The 15,336-nt window shown below is 38.2% G+C and overlaps 1 protein-coding gene across 2 annotated transcripts; it reads right to left on the bottom strand.

The window, feature by feature from the left end:
• Positions 1–24: 24 nt before the first annotated feature.
• LOC135476733 (tubulin-specific chaperone cofactor E-like protein) lies at positions 25–8,747 on the bottom strand. Of its 2 annotated transcripts, none has more exons than XM_064756858.1 (7): positions 8,641–8,747; positions 6,990–7,136; positions 6,128–6,279; positions 5,465–5,646; positions 3,368–3,713; positions 2,574–2,725; positions 25–1,576 (listed from the first exon to the last, which is right to left on the bottom strand). In XM_064756858.1, the coding sequence occupies exons 2-7, from the start codon at positions 7,114–7,116 to the stop codon at positions 1,258–1,260; spliced, it is 1,278 nt and encodes a 425-aa protein (XP_064612928.1). In that variant the 5' UTR covers positions 7,117–7,136; positions 8,641–8,747; the 3' UTR covers positions 25–1,257. The 2 variants fall into 2 exon arrangements, with proteins under 2 accessions (XP_064612928.1, XP_064612934.1); XM_064756864.1 differs by having other exon boundaries at positions 8,428–8,739.
• Between the last annotated feature and the right edge of the window lie 6,589 nt (positions 8,748–15,336).

Here is a 15,336-nt window from a genome sequence, read left to right as displayed (position 1 = left end):
CCCACCAAACACAGCAGACAAAAATTAATTTAATTAATTACTTTAATCATGTATAAAAATAGTAACACCACTTATGTACTTTTCAACAGGTGTAGCCCAATTAATATTACAAATAATACACGGACATCTTATTTATTTATTTTGCTCCATTTCGTGGAACTCTGGCCCGTACAGAGTGGCACACTAGACAGCTCGGACGACCCCAATTCCGATGAACATTAGCCAGGAGCAATCTTATGGCATAAAATCTTGATACTCACTGCCATGGAATGTCGATTAAATAATCAGAGAAAACACTTTGAGCTTCTCATTGAACTTGAAGAATCATCTGCCAGCCTTTAGTTGTCACAAAGTAGTATACCTGTCACACAAGTGGTATGTCTGTCACACAAGCAGCACATGTATTTGTCAAACAGACCTGTACATCTGTCACACAGGCTGTAGAGAGACCTGTACATCTGTCACAAAGGCTATAGTTGTCAGACCTGTACATCTGTCACACAGGCTGTAGTTGTGAGACCTGTACATCATTCAAACTGGATGTAGTTGTGAGATGTGTACATCAGACACACAGGCTGTAGTTGTGAGACCTGTACATCAGACACACAGGCTGTAGTTATGAGACCAGTACATCAGTCACACAGGCTGCAGATGTTATAGAGACATGTATGTCTCACACAGGCTGTAACTGTCAAAACATACAGGCCTCTGACTTGTGCCATACATGCGTTGTGTCACACAGGCTATAGTTGAATTACAGACTTAGACATCTATCAACCAGGCTGTAACTATCAAAACAGGCCTGTACATCTGTCACACAGGCTGTAAATGTCTAAACAGACCTGTTCATCTGTCACACAGCCTGCTACTGTCACACAGGCCTTTACCTTGTTTCATGCAAGCTGTAGTTGATATACATGTGCTCACCTGTACAACTGTCAAACATGTACATGTACTGCACCCAAATGTGGTTTCTTACAAATCTCCTGTCCAGCTAACATAAGACAGACCTACATGTACATGTATCTGTTAAAAATCATCCAGAATTCTTTTAAGAGACAACCTGTTGTCCTACATGTTACTAATTATTGCACCGTCTGATTCCAATAAATCAAAAGCTTCCTTACAATTTCATAATTAACAAAGGATTCACATGATTTACATCATATACAGATCACAGTCACTCACATACTACAAACATGCATATATGTAAAATTAAACAAAATTAAAAATGTAAAATAGATTCTCATTGAATGATCAGTTGTGTTTTAAGACAATAATAAAGTCACTTCCATCTGTTATATTGAGAGCATAAAGATTACGTGTTGGGAATCTCAGCTCTTCAGCACCATAAGCTGAGGTGTGGTCATGGTAAAATAATCGGAATTTTGAAACTGGGTGAGCTGCAAATTCCTCTAAACTTTTTTTGAATTGTTTCACAGTCTGTCGTAAGCTGATTTTACGGGTCTCTTCTTGATCACCAAATTTGATTTTCACTTCTGCTGTTGTTTTTGGTTTCAGGTTCAGTTGAACTAATGGGTCCAGTTTACCATACCTGCTCTCTAGCTCAAAATACCTGAAAGTACAAGTAAACTTGAGTGCACACTATGCTACACACTATGCAACAAGAACTACACTGTCATGAAATTCAATTTAAAGGATAAGAAAATTTAAATATCAAACAAATACCATTGAAAAGGGTATGCATTTCTCTCAGGTGCATGCCATAAAAATTCTAATATGTACCTCAAGTTGATCAATTATAAATTAAAAGTCAGCACCAAAATCCGCTGTGGGCGACTCCATTTTGCCTAAGAACTAGTCCTGAAGTCTTATGTGTTACGAGGAGAATTGTCGTCGGAAACCGCTGAAGTGAACTTCATACATTTCCAGTAGAACTCTTCTTCCCAAAAGGCAACGAACAGTACAGTTCATTTTCCATGATCAGGAAACCGGAATGTTGGACATAGGTTCCAAGTTTACACGAACAAGCCAGCAGTTTTAATAACTCTCATCAGCTGTGAGGCAACACACCCCCAGCATAAATTACAGGGTGTTAAAGATGGACACGATGGACTGAGCGATTTATGCCAGCTTTGCTGTTTTCAGGGTTTACGTGTAAGGCAAGGAAAAATCACAACATTATGCAGCAGGCAACACCAGATACAAAAAAATGTGCTCTTTTCAGCCCATAGTGTCATTTTTTAAAGTTTTCTCCTCCTTTAACAATGTGTCAAGATTCACATCCCACAGAGTAGGTGCCAACATTATCATTGTTATAACTTTGCCAGCCAGCATTTTTAAATAGCATCTGATACACAAACATTAGGCATGAAGTTTTTATAAATCATTTATGCAAATTGAAATTTTTACTAACTTTTACATGTAAATGCACCCTCATACGTCCTTCCTTATCACATCAATTCTAGTCTTAGAAAAGTTTCATAATACTGGAAACAAGAAAAAGCTGTCACTGTGTAATGATTTAACACTGATTTAGTCTTGTCCATAGATGCCACAGATTATGTTTAATGTTGATGTTTTAGTTTACATGGCAAAAGTCCGGTGCTTACCTGGCAGGCTTTTCATCACAGTCCATGTAATGTCTGATGAAAGCTCGCTCAGCATCTTCCCTCTCAGTGTCAGTGATCATACTGCCATTCAACTTACTCACATTAGGTAATCTGGCCACTAACAACTGCCTTCCCTCTTTTTCTGTGTAATCCTACAATCATATTTTAATTAGTTTCAAACATCATTAATGACGATACATGGACATGAAGATACAGGACAGACCATGTGTATGGATAGCTGCACCAATACTACGCAAAATACACACAGCAAGTCTGGATATAAGCAGCAGAACAAAGCCAATGATTGGCATCAAGAAGTATTTTGACATGGGCCATGTAATTTGCCATTATGTCCTGCACCACCTTAAAAATGATTTCCAGGCCTGAACAGGTCTACAACTAAGAAACAAGTAAAAAAACAGTACAGGCTAGGCATAAACTAGCAGCTTCCCACGAGTCTGCCAGACTAGCTGATTCTGTTCACTTTACCTATTTGACTGAGTTTTAATGCAGACTCAACAACATTTCATTTTGATAATATAAATCTACAATTATGATGGCAGATTAGGTCACCTTTTGACTAAATAAGGCAGAATTTGGGTAGAATCATCATTTTTGCCAGATACACGTATATGTACATAGCAAACCTACGAATGCAAACACACTGCCAAACCAGCAAAATCTTAACATTTAAAAAACCCATTGTCTTAAAAATGAGCACATTATAAAGTGTTAAAAGAATGCTACACTGTTTGTTAAATGGCTAGCAAACTGCTTTTCCTCTATGAACTGACCTCTAACAAGGGGATTCTCTGGAGCTTGACCTGATCCAGGGCAGGGAACTGCATGAGGGTGTCAATCTGTTCCCAGTCCTCTATAGCTGTGTCACTGACCGTTAGACTGGTCAGGTTAGGGAATAAAGCTCTACACTGATCTGCCTCTCCAAAGGATTGAAGGTTTTGCGCTTCACACATCACTAGAGCCCTCAGATTGGGGCAGTAATACCCCAGCTTAGCCACTTCACACCAGTCAGCCACATTGTTCCCGTTGAAATACAGAACACAGACACTTGATGCTTGATAGCTCCCATCTAGATCTACTGATGAATAATTGTTCAGGCTTAAATGCAGCTCTTCCACACTATAAAGACAAGTTTTATTACATGTATATGTTTACTACATGTGTATGTATATTACATGTATATGTTTACTACATGTATATGTATATTACATGTATATGCTTATTACATCAAAATGTTTTTTATGATACATTTACATGTGCATGTATAGAGGATATAAAATGAGTGACCCATTATATCAGATTTATTAAACGAGTGGTGTAATTTTAATTTGTGAAAATGAAAATTAGATCACAAGTTTAATAAATCAGATACAGTATAGTCACGAATTGCATATCCTATTATGCATAATTTATTTTGAGCGGTTTTAGGTGATTGATAGAGAAAGGAATGTCTGTTTGTTTTGACAAGTATGCAAATGAGATGCGTAATGATATCAATGTATGTGAAAAGGTTGGGACCGTAGCACATTCCCAAAATATAGTTCTAGAAAGCATTCAGAAAATCTGTGATTTCTGTGAACAGAAAACACAACATAATCCATTAGTGTGATAAGATGATGAGCTTTAATTTGTTTCGAAAATATCAGCATTCATTACTGCTCATTTGTCGAAACATTCAGCTCCAAAAGTGTAACCTAAATCTAGATCATATCTCTATGATAACTGATGTCACGTGATGACAAGCAAGGTGCTAGGAGCGGTGATTTAGAAAAACATACTGAATGAAATATTCAAATTTAGGCTATTAATGCGAACAATTCACCTCAAAACTTATTTGCTGGTCTTATTAACCATCATGGAACTTGAAGAATGTCGCAAAACAGTGTCTACGGTATTTCAAAAGGCTTTACTTTGGTTCTTTTTGGGCTTTCCATGTGATGGTAGACATGATGTTTGAACCAAAATGTCACAGTGGGATCAATTATCGTGTTTGATGTAGAAAGAAGAATGAACTAAATCTAAGAATAATCTTGAGGTACACAAGTTGCATACGAGTTCATACACACAAGAGTCCTTGGTGCTCTACGAAGTAGCAAGGTAAGTTTGTAGGTGTTTAATTTTGTTAAAATCTGACACCGAGACATGCTGCTGTCGTTGACGCCTGATGCAGTGAGGGTTAATCATGTGTTTGTGAGTACCTTGTTTTCGGCATGTACAGTGTCAAGTGCTTTCCTTTCATTTCCTTTCACCAACCTTAGCTATTTGTCACATTTCATGAAGATAAATTTTATTCCTATCCACTGTACCAAAAATTGAACTATTTTGTTACCAAGAAACAACTGTCATGGTGTAGTAAGTGATTGCTAGCCTGTTTTTTTTTGTTTTTTTTTGTCACAGCAACAAACCATAGAAGTAGTCCAGTATGCAGCTCTACTTTTTCATTGGATAAGTTTGGATAAGCAACCTGAAAGTTCAGGTAACCAATCAAAATTTCAAGCTTTTTATGTAACAAGTGGTATAAGGAAAATTTACATAACTGACACGGGCAAATTATGGGATAAACTAGAATATCTGTCTAACAGTTCATTTAAGAATGCGCAAATATCCTTTCATCTGTATTATCTTCAAATCGACACAAAATTACTCTTTATTTTGAAATTTAAAGAAAGTTTACAGAAAAGAAGTTAAAACTATTCTAGACTTGTAACAAATGACAGTGTAAATGAATGTCATTGTCCAAACACAACAGCCCCATATACTGATACATTATTACTGTATTCCCATACAATGAAACCCATAAATTTAGTCACACGTCTTTTATAACACAGATGAACGTGCAGAATTTGACAAATCTTGGACCAATGACTTACTTAGGAAAGCATGGCATTAACTCTGTCAAGGTTGACCAGGAAATCAGAGTGCTGTTTAAGACCAACTGACGTACTGATGGGAACCTACAGCTATGCTGGTCTCTGGGCATAGGGTTACACAATGGGTTTGAGGTGAGGTTCAGAAACTCCAACATTGGCATTGCGCCAAGCAATTTAAATACCTGAAAAGGCAAACACAGTCAGACCAAGCTTAATATATATTTACGAACTATTTTGCTCATACTGCATACACATGTAAATGTTGTAACTTTCAGAAGATGAGATTTCAACTTATTTGCAAATATGATTTTCAATATTTTTTTTGGATTTTTTTTCAACAGAAAAAGGTATTTGAAGGGCATTTTTGTATGGTGGGTATTTGGGGCCAACTTTTGGTATTTATTGTTATTGCATAATAATGTTCTAAATAAGGATGTGATGCTTGTCTAATAAATTTATTTGAATGTAAATTTGTTGTTTGATTCGAACCATATGCATTTAACCTAAATTATGATAGCATTTATGAACATATTAAAAATATAAATATGATGCAAATTATACATTTTTTAAGACAACCATCTAACCTTTGATAATGGATTATACACTCAGGCATAATAATTTGTGCTTGAAACAGCAAGACAAAACTGACCCTGGTCAACATACCTCATCCCACTCTGATACATTATTACAGGTCAAATCCAGCTCTCTGAGGCATTTCAAGCAATGTTGTATGTCCTCAACTGTCCCTGCTGTGTTGATGCATGCATCATGCAGGGCAAGCACTTCAGTGTTCAGAACAATATTCCCAGAAGAGTCTAGCAGGAAAGGTAAAAGTTATTATTAAATAATGTTACATGTAATACAAACCTGGCAGAGTAAGTTAAAGAAGAAGAAAATTAAAATATCCGTCAAATGCCATTGAAAAGACTATGCATTTTCTCGCAGGTGCATATCATAAAAAATTCTACTATGTACCTCAAGTTGATAAATTATAAATAAAATCAGCGCCAAAATCTGCTCCATTTTCAGAACTAGTCCTGAAGTCTTATGTGTTATGAGGAGAATTGTCGTTGGAAACCGTCAAAGTGCAGTTCGTACACTGGTAGAACTCTTCTTCCCAGAAGGTAGCGAACAGTACAGTTCGTTTTCCGTTTGTCGATCTGGAGACCGGAATTTCAGAAATACGTTCCGAGTTTACACCAACAAGCCGGCAGTTTTTTAAATTTCATCCGCTGAAAGGCAACACGCCCTCAGCATAAATTACAAGATGTTAAAGATGGAGGACACGATGGACTGAGCGATTTATGCCAGCTTTGCCGTTTTCAGGCTTTACTTGTATGGCAAGGAAAAATCGTAAAATTATGCAACAGGCACCACCAGAGATATCATATAACTGCCAATGCAAAAGGGAGATAATACATGTAACTGTATGCCTAACATATACTAAGAATTTTAAAAATAACTTAGTATTTTTAATTAGATTCATTGTATCAAGTGCAATCTCTTTTCTTTTATTTGCATTTACCTGCTTTTCCTGGAGCTTGTTTTGGAACAAATATGTCTGGGTCCAACTCCAAATTTTCAGAATGTCTATATTTACACATCAAGGCATCAACAAAGGTCTGAAAATTCTGAGCTGCACCAGCTGACATTATGGCAGACTAGAGCTGACCTGGAAAACACAATAAGACCTGATGTTCTCTTTGTGAAACTATTCACACACAAGAAACATTTCTTTATATTTAGTTGATTGGGATTAATTCTACATGCACTTAGCAATTCAATAATTAAAGGATACATGAAAAGGAACTCCAGAACAAAGATTATGTTTCTCTGCCAAACCCTCTATATTCTGCATATTTTCCGTCAACGGTCAGACTTTTTCAAAAATTATGTTACCGTTGATCTTGCTCAGAACTTGAACACCCCAAAGTGCCCTGAGCCCACTGAACCGCGTCACTACAGTATGGGCAATGTAACAAGTACACAGATACTACATGGCTTCTTCAAACCAGCTTAGCACCCCCTCAGCACTCCTTCACTTATACACACCCAATCTGTCTGTTCCCCATGTCCCTGGCCCAATTCGGCCAGATTGATTGGTCTTTGCCCCACAGAGTTCTCTTTAAACAGGGATCATTGTTGACGTCACCGCTACAAGCTACTTAATTTTCGGACTGTCCGCTGGGGCCTTCAGAAAAGTATACTTTGAACCCATTTTTACCCCCCAAATCGAAACATGAAAAATTTGTTTGTACTGTAATATGTTATTACACATCAAATTATGCACATTACGAAATTAAACCAAAGTTTGGGATTATATAGCTTGATGCATTGGAGTACGCAGTCTCGCTGCTTACAGAAAGAGCTGGGGCATGATTTAACCTTTTAACAGGATACATCCTTGACAGGTAGAGTCTTTAAAATGAATTAAATTCTTGCAGGTTCACTGCAGCTTTATGCCAAGAAGCTTCTTGTACAGCTGGTATTTTTGTTCTGTATGGTTTCCTCATCATTAAACCTGACTGCAATCATGTAGCCTACCATACTTAAAACATTTATCAGAAATAGAAAAGAAATCATCTAAACAAGCTTTCACTGTATATCGATATATATGCAAACATACATGTAATAGGCTTAATAGCATTGATTCAAGCAGATCGAGAAACAGAGGAAACTAAATTTAATTTAACACAGACATGACAGAGCATTTTAAACATTTTTTAAAAGTATTTTAGTCTTGAGACAGATGACAGAAAGGAAGCAAACGTATATGAAAATGAGTCTTGGTTGAGCAAGCTGATGTTTTGAGCGCAAAACCATCTGGCCATTTCAGGGAACGCACTGCAAATCTGCAGTTGCAGTAAAGAAGCGAGCTCTGTGAACTGTACAGCTGTGAGTTTGATGAAGAGCATATACAGAAGCAGAAGAAAACCGACAAAAAACGTGACAACCAGTCTCACCATGAACACTCTCCCCTGTCTCCCCACTTCAAGTTCAAGCAAATCAGACAAGCTCACCAGCACGGATATAACACATCAACACAATATTCTGCTCGTTAAAGGATTGAATGAAAATGAAACGCCCACAACTTAGCAGTGCAATATTGAGCTAACATAAACAAAAGAACATTCACGAAGATGGCAAAATAATTTGCTCGGTCATGTATATATTACTTGATAAGTGAGATCGTGAGTCATTCTTGTTACACCGTGGCAAAGTACAAAATTAGATCTGACATATACACAGCGTACATCCCTGGTACTCCTCAGCTGACTTTCTGCACGCAACAACAACAACAGTATGGTCTCGTACATTGCGTAGCTACGGGCGACCTTTGGATTACGTTTCCCCAGTTGGGATAGACCTAACCAGCATTAAAGGAAAATGAGAAAAAAATGCCTAGTATTTCAGGTTAAACTTGCAGCAATTGTGTTTCTTTTTAAAAATGAAGTTGTTGATTTGTATATATAGTAGCCAATCATGCATGTACAAATTAAAATTATCGATCGAGGGCCGATGAGCGGCAATTTTCTCCGGGCTATGCATCAAGTTAATTCTCTCCACACACAAAACAGTCACCGTTATCGTATATTAGTGAAATGCTCTTTAGTTAATCTATCAAACAGGCCTACAACAGGCCTATTAGTTGGCGTGCAGTAACGATATCCGAAAGACGATATAGGCCTATCCAAAGATTCGTTACCAATATTGGCCTATATGCATTTGGTATGATCGCTTAATTTGTGAGACTTGTTATTTAGAGACTCTCGACGATTTACTCTATCCAAACTCGTAGAAATTGGGGCCTACGCGTATTTAAACGTTCGATAGGCCTACGTAGAGTCCTAATTGCGTTTCCTGCATGCAGACGTCAATTCAGGGGACTTAACTCCTCTGAACCTACGACAACATCATCTTTTACGCGCACACCTGACATGCGACTGTCTGACTCGAGGAAGAGCTGGTTTTAAGCTTCTTCGGACGTTCGACTGCCGTGAGGAGAAAGATGTAAGTGAATGAGCCAGTAAGAACCTCTCAACCTATTTAAGGTACTGGGTCTATATGGTGACTTTAGTTTGTACAGTTAACAAAAAAGGGACGTAGGCCTATAGTTAGAACTTGATGCTGGCGTCCACGATTAACGTCCATTTTTGATCTGGTGTCATGGTTAAATGATATTCTGCTGATTGGATCATAACTGAGATTCTGCCTTTTTCATTGCATACATTACAATGGCTGAAAATGACAGCGTATATTATTTTAATTTCCCGTGTTTGAACAAGATATATTTTTAAAGGTGAAATATTCAGCAACGTTATGAACTTACGGATAGTCGTGGATTGAGTGCCTCGTAAAACACCAGTCAAATAGATAAATAAAATAACTCCACATCATTATGCGTTAATTGTTTATCACTCAATATACATGTACAAAAATGAGTGAAGTAAATTGTGTTACTCGACATTATAAACTGCGAACTAAAGTATCAGAAGTCCATTACCCAGAAGTATGCAACTTCCCTATAGCTATAGTCTCCATGTAGTTAAGAACCCATTAGGTATTTTTATATTTCCAAGCAAATATAAAATAGTTACTGTCAAAGACATTGTTGTTATAAAACTCTCCGTTGTCATAATTTTTTAAAGTCTATTTTAACACAAACGCGTTTGGAACCTTTTGTCCCACAATACATCAGCCATTTCTCAAACGTTTGCTGCGTAACAGACAGAGAAAAAATACATGGTTGCGCAGATACGTCACATATGTGTTAGAGATGGAAAAAAAGTGTAAGGTACCGTGGAGACTAGCTGTAGGGAAATTGCATACTTCTAAGTAATGGACTTCTGATAGTACTTATGCTTCGGTCAGTATGACCTTATTGTCATCAATATACGTGAGAGCAAAACAGTATATTTACATGGCCAATTTAATTGGAACACATTGGAGTCCCTGCAGCAGTTTAATAAGTTCTTCACTGATGTAATTATGATACGTCCCGGTGGATAACGATCATGTATTGTATGATATCAGAAATCCATTACCTAGAAGTGTGCAACTTCCGTATGGCATGTCTCCACGGCATTTTACACTTTTCTTCCATCTATAACTCATTATGTGACAGTATCTGCACTGTCATGCACAGTTTTTGTTCTCTCCTTTACGCAGCAAACGTTTAAGAAACGACTGATGTATTGTGGGAAAAAATGTTCCAGACGCGTTTGTGTTAAAATAAACGGAGAGTTTTATAAAAGGAAAAAAATGTCTTTGATAGTAATTCTTTTAGAGTTCCTTGCAAATATAAAAAATAGTCAGTGGGTTCTTAGCTGCATAGCAACAATGATTTGAGAAAGCGTAGTTTTTGTAGGAGCCGTTTATATTAGATTTCCCGTGATTCAGCTCACAATTTCAACCCAAGATGTTGGTATATTTCTCCACCAGGTGGCGCAAGCGTCTAGAGATGACGTAACACGTGCATTGTGTCGCGGATACTAGCTATAAGGGAGTTACATACTTCTAGTTAATGGATTTCTGATGATATGTATAGACTTATAGCATTTGCTTGCAAAGAAGTGACTTGATGTCAACATGCCTATGCTTTCTGTAAAGCCATGGGAAGCTCTGTTAGACTAATAACTTGCATTACAGTTTTGCTAACAAGTTGGAATTGGAAACTGAATCGCACAAAATAATTCTGATGCACTGAAACATTTCTACATGTTATACATGTAAATCAGTGTAAGATATACTAGCCCATGCTTACTCTCAGTATGACATTTATTTATTGGTGTTTTATTGTGCACTCAAGGATAATTCACTTACACGGCGACGGCCAGAATCATGGTGGGAGAAAAATTGGACACACCTCAGTAGCCAGCTGTTCAACCATATGATAGTAGGCCACATCTCTGCGGCTATGTACTAGACTAGATGTTGTTGCACATGCTATGAGGACTACTAACTCATAACCATATTAACCTATTATCTACATGACGTTGTTCGCTCTATCTCTACAACGGTTACGCGAGATTTTGTGTCACCTCCAAGGCTTACCAATTCAGATCGTGAAGACTCAATCAGCCGTCATACGACCAACTGAAAGGCGATTTAAGCACAAAGATCAACAATCAATTTATCGTCATTAGGCTCTACAACGTGAAGGCTCATCTCCACAAGCAATAATGAAATACATGTCATGCGTTAGTCACAGCTGGCTATTTTACGCCCGCATGTCTTTATAATGGACTGGCACAGTATCAATCTGTCAGCCAGCGCATTATTGAAAGAGATGGGGTGAAATGGCCACTCGAGGCTAGGAATGCTTTAGACAACTTTTCTTGATTTAGTGGTGGAGAAATTGTAATTTATTAAAAATATTGTATCTTGTGTGGACAAATGTAACAACTTCGTTTGAATGTTGTGTAAGTGGTAGGTGGAAACAGAGCATACATCGCGGACAAAGGTACATCCTGGCCAAATTTGGCTAAATGACACGTAGCTATGTTGACTGACCAATTAAGAAACGTCCGCCTGCTGGGAATTAGACGTTCTGTGTGACGTCAAGACTGCTACCATTGGCAGGTACCGAGCTTGTATCGTCCTGAGTCAATATTCACCCTGGGTCAATACAGAACCCACGGCAGATAAATGTCAGTCACAGGACACGGCTATTACGAGCTCTAACTTCCAGAATATTCTCTTTGATCAACCCTTCACGATAACAGATGTTATGGGTTACTATCCCTTAAAACAGTTTGTTCTGAAGACCAATGTGATTCAATTCAGTTCGCTGTCATTCAAGTGATCACTGCCATTCAAGTGATCACTGTTATTCATGTGATCACTGTCATTCAAGTGATCACTGCTTACAGGGGTGAATAAATAAAGTCTATAAACTCACAAAGTTGTTATACCTTCTGTTTGAAACTGTTCCATCTCGCCAGATCCTTTTGCGAATTTTATGCTATTGTACGCTTCCACTGTTTCATTTTGATACGTGATTTTCTCAAGGGAATAACAGAAAATAGGGCCTAGTACATTAAACCATTACTTCACCGGGAGCTTCACTGAAAAAAAGAATAATGTATCAATTCAGGACTATCTAACATCAAACATTTCTGTCCACTTCGCTACTGGTGAATGAACTTGAAGGCTGTCAGCGAGACGAAAAGATTTAATCTCCCCTCGGGTATTCGGTGAATAATATACATTTAGTATCCGTGTGGACAATAACTTGCGTGTTATTGTCAATGTGAAATTCTCACAACACTAGTTATCCGACTCTCACCACAGCAAGGCTGCCCCTGGTGATCTTATTAATTCCAAGTGCACAAAGCCTTAATAGGCGTGTCCTTAAAGTTGTGTATACTAAAGGTCAGAGGTCAGGTTTGGGGGATCCGTGCTGTGCTACAGGTCTATTTCGATAAACCTGAGTATACAAAAATTAAAGTAGGCTCACAGACAGCGTTAATGTGAGGTCACATTGTACGGCTTAACCACGAGTGTATGTTACGTGAATAGTACCATCGTACATAATCTCGTTGTTAATTTCCTTCTGTATCAGACGCTGACATATTTGTAAATTCATAACATAGGTCCTACTCAGTCTCGTGCTCTAGACCTACATAAAATTCAGCTTTTTCATGGGCTTTTGTCCAATAGGCGTAATAAGATTCACAAAAATTCCATTACAACCGTTTGTGTTAATTCAGACAGGAGTGACAAGCGCTAAACATAGCATACTTTGAACTATATCACAGGACATAGTTCTGTGAACCACAAGTTAAGAACCACAAATTCATTTGCAGTACTCTCAGGACAGATATTACGAAGCGCATGTACACAAATGTATAAACTTCCACGTTAACTCAGCTTGACGTTTTAAACATTCGTGTATTTCATGTTCTTTTTCTTGCTCATTTGTATGGTTCCATGGTAGTGTATGTCAGCAACTGGCGTGCTAGTACTATTATTGGCTTTCCATGAAGCTGTTGGCATTTCAGCGCCGTTGGTGGTGTGGTTCATGTTGTGGTGTTTTTGACTTTCCATATAGCCGTTGACATTTTAGTGCCAATGGTGGAGTGGTGCATGTAGTGGTATTATTGGCTTTCCATTTAGCTGTTGACATTTCAGTGCAAATGGTGGAGTGGTGCATGTAGTGGTATTATTGGCTTTCCATATAGCCGTTGACATTTCAGTGCAAATGGTGGAGTGGTGCATGTAGTGGTATTATTGGCTTTCCATATAGCCGTTGACATTTCAGTGCCAATGGTGGAGTGGTGCATGTAGTGGTATTATTGGCTTTCCATATAGCCGTTGACATTTCAGTGCCAATGGTGGAGTGGTGCATGTAGTGGTATTATTGCCTTTCCATACAGCCGTTGACATTTCAGTGCAAATGTTGGAGTGGTGCATGTAGTGGTATTACTGGCTTTCCATATAGCCGTTGGCATTTCAGTGTAATTGGCTTTCCATATAGCTGTTGACATTTGAGTGCAAATGGTGTTCTGGTACATGTAGTAATTTCATTTGCTTTCTATATAGCCGTTGGCATCTCAGTGCCAATGGTGGCGAGGTGCATGTAGTGGTATTGTTGGCTTTCCATATAGCCGTTGACATTTCAGTGTAATTGGCTTTCCATATAGCTGTTGACATTTCAGTGCAAATGGTGGCGTGGTACATGTAGTGGTATTTATGGTTTTCCATATAGCTATTGACATTTCAGTGCCACTTGTGGAGTGGCGCATGTAGTGGTATTATTGGCTTTCCATATAACCGTTGACATTTAAGTGGAAATGGTGCAGTCCTATGTCTTGTGGTGTTATTGGATTTCCATATAGCTGTTGACATTTCAGTGCTAATAGTGGAATGATTTCCCGCTTGCGACGTGCTTGCTCTAACAACTCGACTATCACAACCAGGTGGTGGGGTAAGGAATTCTCACCAAATCATGCACACAAAGCTATCACTTTTGCAGATGGAAATGTACTTAGATCGACGGAGTTTGCATGTGTGTTAATTTGAGGCCCGCTTTGGAGAAGGAAAATTAGCAGTATAACCAAAACTTTTTTGACTGAACCTTCGCTCACAGTTCGTCGAGCTTGTCATACTGTACTTCATTGGGACAATTATCATACTGATGGGCGTTATCACGTTTCAGGTGGAGTTTTCTACAGGATGTGCAGACACTTGTCAGCTTCCGTGAAGAGGCACGGTTACGACAATATTAAATTGTGAAGGAGACTTTCCAGAGACACTTTCTCTGAAAAACCTCATACATTGTGCATATAGACTGCACTTGTAAGTATTATTTTGTCGAGCAATGTAGCTCTCAGGTCGGTGGTTCAAATTTAGCTCTTGATGATTAGGTTACATACGGCTTTAAGGTCAGGGTTTTTTCGGGTATAATTAGCAAAGGAAGGCGTTTATTCGCGGTTCTCTCTGGCTAGCTGCGATATCCTTCTTTTATAAGTGAAATATTCTGGAGTACAGCATTAATCACTGTCCCAATGACACAAATCATATAACAAATACCTTTGCCGTGCAGATATTGCCCAGTATTGTAAAATGCCTGTATCATGGGACAAGCTTCGTTAATCTTGGCCTCACGCCTTCATATAGCGTGTTTATGATATGCTGATTAAGCATCATTACACAGCACTCTCCAGGTAGGAACGTTTCCACCGTATACACTCCAGGCTCAAACAGGCGTAGATAGTATTCATAACCTTGATATACAAGTTTTCAAGGCGGCTCTAAAGTATTATACTGAGCTATTGAAAAACGCCAAGGAAAGTATGACCTGTCATAAACTCACCCAAGCACGAAAGTATAAATAAACGCTTCACATACAATTGGGTATAGAAGAAATA

This window comes from Liolophura sinensis, chromosome 1 (genome assembly GCF_032854445.1).
Source record: "Liolophura sinensis isolate JHLJ2023 chromosome 1, CUHK_Ljap_v2, whole genome shotgun sequence".
Lineage (NCBI taxonomy): Eukaryota > Metazoa > Mollusca > Polyplacophora > Chitonida > Chitonidae > Liolophura > Liolophura sinensis.
Note: the sequence above shows the minus strand (reverse complement) of the source record. Positions and strands in the feature narration are given on the sequence as shown.

Excerpts from the sequence above, each read along its gene's own strand:
- LOC135476733 (XM_064756858.1), bottom strand. The coding sequence starts at position 7,116 with ATGTCAGCTGGTGCAGCTCAGAATTTTCAGACCTTTGTTGATGCCTTG. Across the intron at positions 3,714-5,464 it reads TTAATGCCATGCTTTCCTAA|TGTGGAAGAGCTGCATTTAA; the intron begins GTAAGTCATTGG and ends TTGTCTTTATAG. Across the intron at positions 1,577-2,573 it reads TGTGATGAAAAGCCTGCCAG|GTATTTTGAGCTAGAGAGCA; the intron begins GTAAGCACCGGA and ends TTGTACTTTCAG.